This window comes from Mugil cephalus, chromosome 1, assembly GCF_022458985.1.
Source record: "Mugil cephalus isolate CIBA_MC_2020 chromosome 1, CIBA_Mcephalus_1.1, whole genome shotgun sequence".
Classification (NCBI taxonomy): Eukaryota; Metazoa; Chordata; class Actinopteri; order Mugiliformes; family Mugilidae; genus Mugil; species Mugil cephalus.
The window spans coordinates 17,492,513-17,506,050 of record NC_061770.1 but is presented as its reverse complement, the minus strand read 5'-3'; the positions used below and the strand labels follow the sequence as shown (position 1 = coordinate 17,506,050).

Genomic DNA, 13,538 nt, shown 5'->3' with positions numbered 1-13,538 from the left:
GGTTAACACGCGCTGTGCCATTTATCGCTTTAGTGTGTTTATCGCTGTTTCTATATTCGAATGTTCGGACGGGGTCCTTTGTGTTAGTTTGTTGTGGTTGTTTTACGGGACTTGAGATTCACTTTATTCCCTCAATTTTTGTTGTGCTCAAACAATTGTGCTCCATTGGACTTTTTTCTTTTATCGTTTGTATTTTATCGGGCTAAACCTTAAGTTTTTATTAAGACCACAAGACGCCTGACAATAAATACTTTTCATTTCCGGCAAAATATACTATGTTGCCTCCTCTTTCCCCCTAGACAAAGCAAGGTCGTAACACAGTCAAGCAGGGATCTAAACAAATATCAAGACAAGTACACCTTCCAACCACCAAAGCTTAAGTTCAGCTCACACATCTCACTCAACCCATCCCAGGCCAGTCTAGTGGTACAACACATCCACCTTCGACTCCCTACACCACAGGCCAGGATAGTACAGTTAGGCAGGGATCTAAACAAAGATCAAGAGAAATACGGCTCCCAACCATTGCAGCTGAAGGTCAGCTTACACATCTGACCCCACCCGTCCCAGGCCAGTCTAGTTGGAAATGACTGAAAGACAGCACAGACAAATAGGAATCTACACATGAGTAGCTGTAAACACTCATAAAAACATTAGAAAAATACATATGTTGGTTTGGTGCTTACCTATATCCTCAACATAAGGAGTAAACATTCATTACTTTAAGAGTTATTTTTGGTGTCTACTTATTTCCCAAATATATTAGTGTGTGTGTGAATGGGTGATTAAGAGGCATTAACTTAAAGCACTTCATAGAAAGGCGCTTTATGAAGTTAGGTCCATTTTCTCTTATTAGTTTACGGGGCAGATCTGCTACATCCAAATATGGCGAACGAATTGACGTACCGCAGCAACGGACCAACCCACTCAATGCAGCATCTATGTATATATGTCAAATATTCACAAGAAATGCGCACGGAGCATGCGCAGTAGTAGCTTTAGTGCTCATTGGTCACGTGACACAACGTCCCTCTGCAGCGCATATATTTTAATGTGTAAAATATATACTTTTTATATATATTTTTTTTACTATGTTTCCCCCTTTTGCTTACTAGGATTTTTAACATTGTTCCAATAATAATAATTATACATATTAGTATTAATAGATAATATGCAACTAATGCAAGTATATTTGTAACAAAACTGGTCTTTCTCTGACGATTAAGCATAAAAGTGTGTCTAAAAACTAAAGGTAAAACAAAGAGGACTGGACTTCTTGAATACGTTTCACCAGTCATCTAAATGGCTCTGTACACTAATACATGACTGAGGTTTTTATGAGAGTGTCTTTTAACAACCAAATATTCAACCATGCGTTAACATAGTTATGTAACAAAATTTGTTTACTTGGTTATATCTTATGACATGGATGCATAATTTGTTTTTTATTTAATTTATATAAGTTTAACTTTTTTTCCCACAGTGTTATATTGACAAAAGTCTCTTCCATGATGGGGTCACGGCCCAGCTCTGAGAATGACAACTGAATGGAAACCCTTTCTCTTCTTTTTGAGCAGTTTCACAGTTACTTATACCTGAGGAAGACTACAAGCTCATCAAAACATCTTCAGTTATCACCTAATCTTGATAACTTAAGTAGCAATGACAACTGTAAGTAACAGTGAATGGTTCTCATTCAGATTTGATGCAGCTGTGTCAGAGCTCTGTCAATTGATGTGCTCAAGTATCTAAGAACCAAACTGTGAATCACCAAAGTCAGCAACAACTTGGTGAACACAGTGGAGCATTTAGCAGCTTATCGGTCAAAATTTTTCACTTTTATGTTGTTATAGATCAAAAACAAAGCTTAAGCTTCCTCATATCTTTGAGGTCAATTTGACCCCATTCGATGTTTAACATCTCTAACTAAACGATTAACATATTTTTATTTTATTTTTTTTGCTTCACCTTTAATGACTTTTCATAATGTAGACACACTGACTTAAACATTAGTCCTAACATAATATAGTATAGTTGTATAATAATTTTTCTTTATACCGAATGTTATAGATAACAAGAGAATGCACTTAGAAATGATATAAAGCAGAGCACCCACTCCATGTGTACAGGCTACAGTCCTCGCTTGCAGGTGGCCCGGTTCAAATTTCGCACTGAGCGGCCCTTTCTCTATGTCGCTCCCCCCTCTCTGCCTCCCCATTTCCTGTCAATCTCTACTTCCCTGTCCATTAAAGGTCAGAAAGCCCCAAAGATAATGTAAAAAAAAAAAAAAAAAAAAGGAAGGAAAGAAAAGAAATGATATAAAGCCACTTAAATGTATCTCTTTCCAATTTAAGGTCAATCATTCATAGTGATCTTCATATTTTTCCTTAGTCGTGTAACAGTTGTTTACATGTGTGGGGGTAGGGGTTCGTTTGATTTAAAAAGCTTTATTTTAACCTGACACAAAAAATGGGTGATTTTTTAAATTGGAATAATATCTTGGTAGTTTAAATTTCTGTGGTCAATTGACCCCACGAATAAAAACTGTTAGTAAATTTGAATAGAGGGTTAAAGGAGAGGAAATAAAGGACCTCAGACCTGTCGACGTGTAACTTTTTTTCAAACAAATTCACCATATCAGCATATAAGATTTTATTATTACGCCTGTAACTTAAAAATTAGTTAATGCAGTGTTTATTCTTATTTTCTGTCAGTGATACACTTAAACTACCACCACTTGCATTCTGCCAAAGTTGTCAGTATTTTTTTTTTTATTAATCTTCAGTTAAGGCAATCCATTACAAAGCATTTCACAAACCACAGTATGACGACAATATCATGTCCAACACCTGGTTTGGAAATTATTCAGCATGCAAGTCAGAGACCAAGAGAGGTATGTAAACAACCTGGGATAAAACAGGAGCAGTGGCAAGAAGAACCCATACAGTATGTGTCTCATAGGAACAGAATGGAAAGAAACCAGAGATGCAACATGCTGGAGGTGACTGTTATCTCCAAATTACAAGTAAGTAACAAATGAAGCACGCGGGCAGATGCACTAATCAGGTGAAATGAAGGCAGACTACAGAATTTCCTGCCACTTTGGCACAAACATGCACATTGTCTAAAGAGGCCAAGTTCAACAACTGAACACGTGTTGGCACTGGATATTCTGTTTGCGGGGCTTATGTACATAATTAGAGTTTAGCCTTGAATACAGGTTAAAAAAAAAAAAAGTAGGGAAAAACCAAACTATTTCCACAGAAAGAAAACCTATAATATAATTCACACAAATTGAATGTTTCACAATTGCATAAGTGTCTTTACTTTTTCATATTTGGAGATTATTTGTTAGTACTGAGGATGTTTCTGATTTCTGTTTCAGGGGGAGTTGTCAGGAAATAACTAGCCTGTTATATTAAAAAAAAAAAAAAAAAAAGGATTGAAAAGAATTGAATATTACTCAATTTTGCATCAAAGTAATTACACAAAACATGTTTGAAAAGTGCACACCACACCTCCACTTTTCCGTGCTCTTGTATTCTCCTTCCTCACAGACAGCTGCCACTGTATATGAGCTGCATGCTGATGCTGATTTAACGAGCATCACGCCTGTCAGATGTACTTTTCCACTTGCTGTGAGCAATGAAGAAAATCAGACTCGCTTTGAAAACTAATTCAATCATGTAAATTGCAAAGACAATTATATTTAAGATAGTAATGCAAACTGTTTAAATAATTCATAAGACAAATGTAATCAGTGTGTAGGTATCTCTTTTTGGATTTAATGGCTTTCTGTAGAGGTATACTGGTATTCATGAGCGTTATGAAACTAAACTCATTTCAGTTCACATGTCCATGTGAATTTGGCAGAAGATTAAACTCGGCTTTGTCTTCTGAGGGAGAAATAACACCACTGATGAAAAATTTAAACAGAGAAGAAAAGCCAAATGAGGATCTGGGCTTGTGACAGAAGGGGTTCAGTGCCTCTGGACTGAGTTTTCTGCAGCATCCTCATATTCTGCCTGCTCTCTGAGAACAGTGAATGACTAACAAAAGATCACAAAGCAACATGAATCATGTAAACACATTTGCTCCAAACAGAAACCGAAACAGGGCTTCACATTCTCAGAGAAAAGCATGGCAAACCTTTGTAAACATTGGTTCTCCGGTGTAATTCAACGAAACCCTTTAGGTCTAAAGTAAGACTGAGGAATGCACAAACGAAAAGAAAGTTATCTCTTAATGAAACCCATGAATGTTTAGTTTTTCCTTGAGGCAATGTAAATAGCCACGGATGAGTTGTAAACAAGTCTTGACTTTGAGTACTGTACAACAAGGCTCGGCGACGCTGTGAACTTTCATCACTTCAAAGATCGTTAGTGAAGTATAAAAAGCACAGAACCCTGATGGAGACAGCGGGCATCAGCTCCTGTGGCTGAAACAGTCCTACACTTTCAGCAGTTTCTATCATCTCCAACATTTTCTGTGTGTGCATCTTAAACATGAGACCTGTTGCTGCTGGCAGAATTACACCTGGGTAACAGAATTTGGATATGTTTCCATATAATAGGCACATCTGGATCAAGATACTGAGTGACTGAGAGATGCTAGTGGAAAAAAAAAGAATGGCCTCTTAACTGTATATAGATAAATTAGGATGTACAAATGGGCCGCAACGGCTGTAAAATGCATACACAGTCACTTAAAAGAAAGCGCCATGAACACATGTGTGTGCGTGTGTGTGTATATAGTGTATGTCAATATCAGGCTTGTGTTAAATTAGAACTGTTTAATTGCATCTTAGGTATTTAAATAGTATCTCAATGGGTTATAAAATGAGTTGTCGTGCATGTAAAACAATGTTATGTGGAAACAGTCAATGCTAATTTGACCGAACTAAAGAAGATGGACCGTCTGTTCTCTTTAGATCGCTTTAAAATAAACTCCACGCCCAAATTCTACACGCCGCATAGCACGATTTGCGACTGTTCACTCCGGGTAAAGAAATCAGTTTAAAGGAGGAAAATAATTGACTTTCGAAGGTATATTTGGAGGGTTCTTTAAAAGTACAGAAGAGATAATAAACTGTAACCACAACACATACAATGGTAAGAAACGCAAACGGCAAGACGACAAATGAGGTATGGCTGCATGACATAAGCGGTACAATTTGCATTCTTGCATACTAAAAGGGAAAGTAAGTGTGTGCTTTTAAATACTCCTCTGCTTTGTTGTAAACATTCTGCTATTTTATCATAAATATAAGTAAATTCTAACCTATTTGTATAATAGTCTCTATATAAACATTCTTCCTGTTGTTTAAAATGTGTGTAGAAGACGTTACGTGGGGTCCTTTCTAGTATTTTCATTGTGGTTGGCGCTTTCAAACTAATGGTTTTTAGCTTATTGGCATTATTACCTTTGTGCTTTTTATTTGGACAGTAATCAGTGCATTCTGTTCATACAAATATTAGAAATACATATAAGATGCGGTGCTGAAAAATCAGTATGTCAACAGCTCACAGGAGGTCTTCTACATTAATAGCTTGCAATTGAAAATTAGCCATCAGTGAAAATGATCCATAAACTGCTGAACAGGTTTTATCACATGCTTTTTATATTACAGTCCTTACCAAAGTAGAAATGGGGGTTGTTCTTATTACACTGGTCACAAAATATAACATGGAAAACTACAGGGGGAATATGACTTCAATCCCCACCCTTTAAAACACCCTCTAAGGAATAAATTATTTCTGCATTAAATAAATAAATAAATTAGTATGCACATGATTTCCTAGTTTAAAACACATTGATTCCAAAAGGTATCACAAACATGATACACACTTGCACATCCTAATATATGTATGCCTTCAAAAAAGGCCCTCTCTACGGGTTTACCTGCTATCCATTACATCACCACTTTGACATGTTTGACAGCGAACAACTAAAACCTCCATTTACACCGGCCTCCTCTCAGCGCTCTCATCCTCAGAGGAAAAGAAAACTCTCTGATCACCAGCAGGTTCCCCCACAGAAGTCTCCATGCTCCAAACCAAAATGGAGTCTCATCATCTTTTCCTTCTGCTGGATTAACATCTACGAAAGGGCCTCGCATTTCCATTTTCCCTTCAAAGGACGGTCGGTGGAGGCGGGTCGCCATCAATCTCCACCCTTCAACTCCCTACGCAGAGCTGCATGCTGGGGACGGGTGGGGGTAGCGGGCCTCAGACGGGGTTGGTCTGGAGGTGGTCGTCGGTCGAGTAAGCTGGAGGGACGAGGTTGGGTTTAATGGCTCTGCTCTTCATGTAGGAGATCAGCTGGTCGGGGATCTCTGCCAGCACGTCTTTAGCCAGCCGCGCCATGCTCAGCACGTGGTTACCTGTGCGGTCCATGTAGTCTCTGAATGGGACAAACTGGTGGGACACAGGAAATAAGTTAATGACTTCTGACAACGTGGTATAGTCATGTTTTTGTATGGTGCTAACCAAACCATTTAGAGAGGTTGTTTCTGTGTAATTCCTCAGCCTTCAAGTGTTAGCACCAGAGTTTTCCCATTAAGAGCTTTCTGATCACATTAAATTAATAAACATTATTATGGTGAACTGTGTCGTTATTTATTTTATTCCCCCACAGCAGCTCTGTTTACATATTTTCATTTAATTTGACAATTTGCAATAATGCTGCCTACAAACAGTCATGTGTTTACAGTGTTCAACGCAATATGAATGGTGCCCTCTTGTGGTATTCACAAGCTGATACATGGAAATTTACAACAGAAATTCATAAGTGCGAATCAGGTGTTTACTGATGTTTGGAAGTGGATTGTAAGTAGAGATACCGCATTCATAAATACACAGGATAAGATGTTACAATCCCTTTTGCCATGATCTGAGGCAAACACATTTAGGAGCCTAGTCCAACTGATAAGCCAACCAGCAGGCTAGCAGTCAGCTACCAACTAGCAACCAACAAGAAAACACCAGCTAACAAGCCTAGCCAATGGCAGCAGGTAAGAAGTGATGGGACATGTGACTGCACTTCAACCAAACACTTCTCCCTCTGCCTAAGAACAGAAGTAGAACACTAAAAAGCCACCAGCTAACTAGCCTAGCCAACAGCAGGTAAGCAACATACAGTATGTCATAATATGTTGCTATTCCCAACAGTGTTGTCCTGTCATTACACACTGAACTTCCTACATTAAGTCACCTGGCTGTTAGTTTGCTAAACTGTTAGCCTCTAGCTCTAGAGCATATGTTGTGTTCTCACAACTAAAAGCTGATGTTACCACTTGAATGCAAAACTATTTGTTTGCCCAGTAAGTTCATTTTCTGATCTGTTTTACATGAACCACATGCTGAAGTGCTCAGACATTGAACCTACCAATGCACATAAATGTGAACATTCTTCTGCTGGTGGAGGAAGAAGTTAGAAGTGTTGCATTTGTGTTTTTTGATTACAATTCTTCATGCCTGAAAAGATTTAATTTTAGCTCTAACTAGAAGAAAGAAGAGGAAAAACAAGAAAACAAACCTCTGTGGACCAAGAACATCTGGATTAAATTTGATGGAAACTGATCAATGATTTGTGGGTGTTTGGGGATGAGTGTGCACTGTGGAGAAAGGTTTCATGCTATGTGGAATATTAATGTTTGGTAAATGTCACAATAATGTGATCATTGTATTTAGATGTTACAATTTCATAGTGCAAGTAAATGACAGTGTGTGTGATAAAGGATCAGGCAGATCACAAAATATAGAAATATATATATTTTTTCTCTGGCCCCAGAGATTTTTTTTGCTTTGGAGTAGAACAGGTAACCCAGATTGCCTTCTACCGTACAGCCGCGGGCAATAATGTGGCAAAAATTATACTCTTCATCCCTTGTGCTTTTGGAAAATGAGCCGTTTCCTTCCTGCGACGAGCTGAAGGGGAAACAACATTATAAACGTCTCACCTGCACAATGTCTCTCTCTGCCAACTTCCCTCGTGAGGAGATTCTGATGTCGTCCCCATCCAGCTCAACCATGGCTACGGAGAGAAAAGAAAACAGCATTTTATTAGGTAAATAAGATTGTGAAATGGTTGATATTCTGAGGGTTGTTTACTCAAACAAACCAGTCCTACTCTTCCACATAGATTACTCAAACAGCGTTCTCACCATCAAACTCAGCTTGGCCAACTCCAACTATGATGATGGACATGGGGAGTTTCGCTGCCTGTCGAGAGCAAGAAGAACAAACGGTCGTCACTCAGGTGACGGGAAAACATCATACAGCATCAAAGTTTAAATACCACGGAGGAATTAAATTTCCAATTCTATGTATTCTCACACACGTCTCGTTCCGCAAAGCCTATTAACGTCTAAGTGCAGTTCCCCAGACGCCGCAAACCACAACAATAATGGATAAGACAAAGTAAGACAAATATAAATAATGCATAGCATAATAATTGTGTCCTGCCTGGGTTTCACATCACATTATGTTGCATGGTTTGATTCGTGCAGAGGCCGAAAGGGGAAAAAAAATACATTATTCAACTGAAGCGGGTTGAAGGCTGATATCAGCTACACAGCGTTTACATGTTACAGGGTACAATGTAGAATATCAGAACAGTTCAAAACACAAGGTTAGACAATCTTCTCCTTCCTCCTTTCCTCCTTCTAACATCACGAAGATGCAGACTTATTCATGACGTTTAAATACAGAAACACCTTAAATGTCATTTACCTCCAGCCTAAACAATCTTAAGCCTACAGCACGTGATGAAGCTTCAATGAGGTTATCATCTAAACACTAAGGGTTAGTGTGCTGTATGAATTTAGAGCACAGCCCTGGTGTGCAGCGAGTGAAAGCTCTGGCATGAATGAATGATATATGCTCGTGTTAGAAATGCATTTACAGGGGTAAAAGTAGGTCGGCTTTCCTGGAAAAACCTCCCGAGGGGAGAGGCCTGTCACAGATAGGAGTAAATAGACTTAGGAGGACCACCCCCTTCATGCAATCTATCAATTTGTCCGTCCATCCCCTTTCCCCCATTTTATCTCTCCCTCAACTCGGCTCATTCTTCGTGACCTCTTGCTCTCATGCATATTCTGTTTGCCCACTTTCCAGCAGGACAGACCCCACAAGCGTATACCTATAAATGCCAGATCAGATTCTGTACCCGGTGCTGAAATATTCAATCTACACAGTTTGTTACTTTTTGTCTGTACCTTAAAGTCACTCAAGGGATCTCACTCCATCAGTCCGTCTGATTCCATCACCCCTGTTCTCACGGCACGGAGCAACAACGAGCACGAGGAAACCGAGAGAACACCTGTTCTGATAATTAACGTTTTATTTATTCAAGAACCATTTTAGTGTTTGTGTTTCTGGTGGACAGATGATTTCACTGCAGATGATAACATCCAATTTATCCAGTGTTTGTCTTCTTTAAAGGACGCCTTTGCAAAGCAGTGTTGCTGCATACGTGAGAAGTTAAGCGCAAATCCATCACTAAAAGTTTGAAAATGAAAATAAAAAAGAAATGAAATAGCCTGAGGGTGGGCAGTTAGAGAAGAAGTTAGATTAACACACATCTGGAGCCAGCTCTTCATTTCTGTTTGAGCCTAGTAAGTGATCCTTTTTGGATCCATAGTGAAGAACACCTATTGTTATAGATAAATACGTGTTTTAATTGAATAACAGAGATGTTGTTCTATCTCTGCAATGAGCCAATAAGTTGTTTCCACTGGCTGTATTTAAGTGGATTTAAATATCCTGGTTATGATCCCAGTTAAGGCTTTTGCAGTACGCTGTTTTTGTAAAATTCATATCCTAATTTCAGTAGCCTGGGTACTCTAAGCAGATTACCAACCAGGATACTGTATCTCTGTCTCCAGGTTTTTAAAGATGCACCAATTTATCAAATGCAAATATTTAAATGTATAATTTCACACCCTTCTCCTTAAAGCCAGACCTCACATGTTATGACTATATTTGGAAATTCTCTGTTGTTTGGGTTTAACTAGTTCAGCTGCACAGCATGACTTTGCACTGAGGGTAAATCTGTGTGCAGTTAAAAGTGCTTTAAGACTGAATAATTCATTTTAAGTAGAGGATGCACACCTGCTGGCATGTTTAGGGACTTTATATAAAAAAAAAATAAAAATCTGACAAAATAAGTCTAATCACTGGGGGCACTGTAGCAATTTATGCATAACGTGTCAAGTTATTTTAAGTGTCCAAAGTTAGGTGCCGCTTTTCTGACTCCGAGTGGATCAGCCAAATTAAGTTTGTGTCTGTAAAACTGTAAAATATTCATGAAGTTATTTATGAAGTTACTGGACGCGCCAGTCTCTCATCCACGAAGCAAACTGCAAACATAATCTAATACCTGCACATAAAATATATGCATATTTTAGCCAACAAGACTATCTATAATTTACAGTCCTAAAATTAGTTAAGTAATATAAAGAGTTGCAGTTTGTATTTTCCTGGAGGCTGCTGTGTTAGATCAGATGTAGGTTAAGCTGTTCTGGTTTGGTCATTAATTGTACTGTACTTGTACACTTACCATCAACATCTACTATGTGAAGAAATTAAATCATAAAATTAGCCCAGCATATTACAAAACACAACTGCAGAGCCGGGTGTACTCCTTGTTCTTGTCCATCTCTCCGAGGATAAAAGCTCAAACCCAAGCCGAGCAGGCCATTCGGTCTTTTATGCTCCGGTAGTCATTGGTGCAGAGCAGCAGACAAGATCTTAAAAGGAAGGTGTGGCTGTTCGAATGGTTTGATTAACAGTCGCAAATTCCCTTTAAACCCAGTCTGCTGGGGGTCACTGTCGCTGGGAGGGTTCGACGATGACTGACAGATTCCAACAGATATGCAGCAGGCAGAAAATGGATTACACAAACAGAATAAATCTTCAAAAAAAAAATGATAAAACAGGTGCTTCGGTTTCTGCACTAGCTGAGGACCTTGCCTCTATTAAGTGAACCTGTTGGCCTGAGAGTGAATCTCAGCTGAGCCCCTCGGTCTCCCGAGGGTCTAAATACGAAGGAAAAATATTGGACAGGGGGGTGAGACAAGTGGAGCAGAAAACATCCCATAAATCCCCAAATCCAGAGCTACTGGCTTATGCACCCTCAAAGTAACAGAAAGCCTGAGAGCAGTGCCACAGTAAGCTAAAAGCACCTGCAATGCCAGTGCCCTGCAGTGCTGAGGGCAGGGAAGAGCGATAGAGGGAGAGAGGTTAACGTCCTCCGGCTAATGTCAGAGCAGCACTTACGTTCACTATAGCCTCCTTGGTCTGAGCCATGTCTGATATAACGCCATCAGTGATGATGAGCAGGACAAAGTACTGAGATCCGTCCTGCACCGCTGCTGCATACCTGAATGAAATAAATCAACAGACTGGTTTCAGTCCATGTTAGAATAAAGCAAACTTGAAAATGCTGAAAAAGTTGCACGTTAATGGGTTTTTGCGTAAAAAAACTCCTGAAGGAACCAGAGAGCAGCGGAGAAGCAGCCATTGTGGCAGAAAAAAAGAAAAAACACATTAAGAAAACAGGTTTCTCAGAAACAACCTCTCCTTCAGCCCAAATGTGTGACACAGAAGCTTAATATAGACATGTAAAGAAGTAAAATATGTTGTATAGCTCTTCACATCTCACAGGTCTGTGCAGACGCTATTATGAAACCCATCAGAGACACCACAGTGAGTGTGGCCTAGATTCAGTCACCCATCGCTGGCTGCCCCATGAATAATTCATTAAAGTGTTTATGCAAGAGCAGCAGTCCTTTTCTTTCAGAACATTATTGATTGCCTGGCACTCATTTGACCAGATCTGATGAGCTAGAAGAGGGGGGAAAAAAAAAACGTGGCAGATCTTTGGTTGGAGCCAAGAACAGGTCAGAGGCGAGCTCTTACTCTCACCTTCAGGTTGGCAAATTTGACTGTGAAGCGCTGACATTTTAATCAAAGAGCGTGCCCAGGCGGTGACAACAGCGAGAGCGATGACTGGTGTTTAAGAGATTAAAGAGACATTTGTCTTCCTCAGCTGCCTCACAACAATGTGCGCCACATTTACAGGAGACAGTGTGGGGATATTAGCAGTGCACTAACCGTTGCGGTAAACTCAATTGCGCATTATAGATTCCTTCATAGCCGAGGGCGCATGCAGAATATTAACCATGAAATCTCCTACTGTGCATTCAGCAAAAAAAAAAAAAAAAAAAAAAAAAAAAAACGTGCATCACAGATCAACACCTTCCATGCCTGCAACAGCCTACCCCCACTCATTAATTGGCTTTACGCTTGCATGCAAAACCTGCAAATTTTGAAAAGCCAACCACTTAAAAGAATCGCATGTTCATCTCAGCCGGTCATGCTAATGGTCATTTTAGTTTCTGGATGACCTATTTCTGGATAATATTGTGTCGCTTAACGTCTGCCCCATCTTTGTGAAGATCTGTTCTACTGTACCCTTTGGGCATGGCCTTAATAAATTTGATTCCCTCAAATCCTTTAAAAATCTCCTGCTATTAAATCTATTTTAGCCTCTTTAGGAACACCTGATTCTTTAAGAGGCTCACGACTGTGTGGTTCCTGCTAAAATATCTCCTCCCACTTCACGGCTGCATTGTGAGGATTTTTCTTAGTCGTAGCGGTCGTTGCACAAATCAATAAAAGAAAAGAAAAGCAATTAAATAAATACAGATGTGAAACTGTAAAACGTGTTGTGAAACATTCCAGGTGCTGTTGAGTCTAAACCTCACAAACCTAGTCCAAAATCATCGTTAAAACTTAGTTACTGTCTAAATTAGAAAAGGCGACATATATTTTGCGCACTTCGAATATAATCTACAAATCTCCAACAGTGAATAATTGTATTAGTTAGAACGGAGTCTAAAATTCAATCAGTCTGCTGCAAGAGAAATGTTCATGCTGTAATTATTCACAAATCATTTTACCTCTTTCTTTGCCTTAATACAATATGATATTACACTACTGGTTGAACAATGTGATTTTCATTTTTTAATATATCATGTCTGCTGTGTGTTTAATGTCCAGGCAGATTCTGGGTTTCTAGTCTTTTAAATCCACTTATTTCATTTGCAGGGACAGGTAGTTTGTAACGGTGGATAAAAGCGTGTGGAGTAATTGTCACTGACTCAATTGTGTGACTCGTCCACACGTACCTCGAAAGGCTCCACGACACGAATCCATTTAACGGGCCACAGTCCAGTCACGCCGCCTTACATTTCTCACTTTCAACACGTTAAATGACTTTAAACAAAAGCCTCATTACGGTTTCTATTCATCTCAGCTAGGCCGCTGAGCCGAGTCCACCGGGGCAAATGTGTGTGTTTGTACCTTGCCACGTGATTAACAACAGGAGCGAAGTTGGTGGGTCCGTACAGCTGAACCGTCTTAAGGCTTTCGTGGTAAGCTTCAAGAATCCCCTCCATGCCGTTACAGTACGGGTTCTCAATGTTGCCATTCTGAGAAAAAAATATAAGAAAAACAGGACAAAAGATGAACAAT

The 13,538-nt window shown here is 39.4% G+C and overlaps 1 protein-coding gene across 1 annotated transcript in view; it reads right to left on the bottom strand.

Annotated features, from left to right (window-relative positions):
- Positions 1-2,753: 2,753 nt before the first annotated feature.
- The window catches only part of cpne5a (copine Va), a 71,520-nt gene continuing 60,735 nt past the window's right edge, over positions 2,754-13,538 (bottom strand). The window contains exons 19-23 of the mRNA XM_047607295.1: positions 13,368-13,495; positions 11,280-11,382; positions 8,165-8,222; positions 7,961-8,034; positions 2,754-6,416 (exon numbers count right to left, since the gene is read on the bottom strand). Coding sequence (XP_047463251.1) covers positions 6,228-6,416; positions 7,961-8,034; positions 8,165-8,222; positions 11,280-11,382; positions 13,368-13,495 — 552 coding nt within the window. The 3' untranslated portion in view covers positions 2,754-6,227. The remainder of the gene's footprint in view (positions 6,417-7,960; positions 8,035-8,164; positions 8,223-11,279; positions 11,383-13,367; positions 13,496-13,538) is intronic.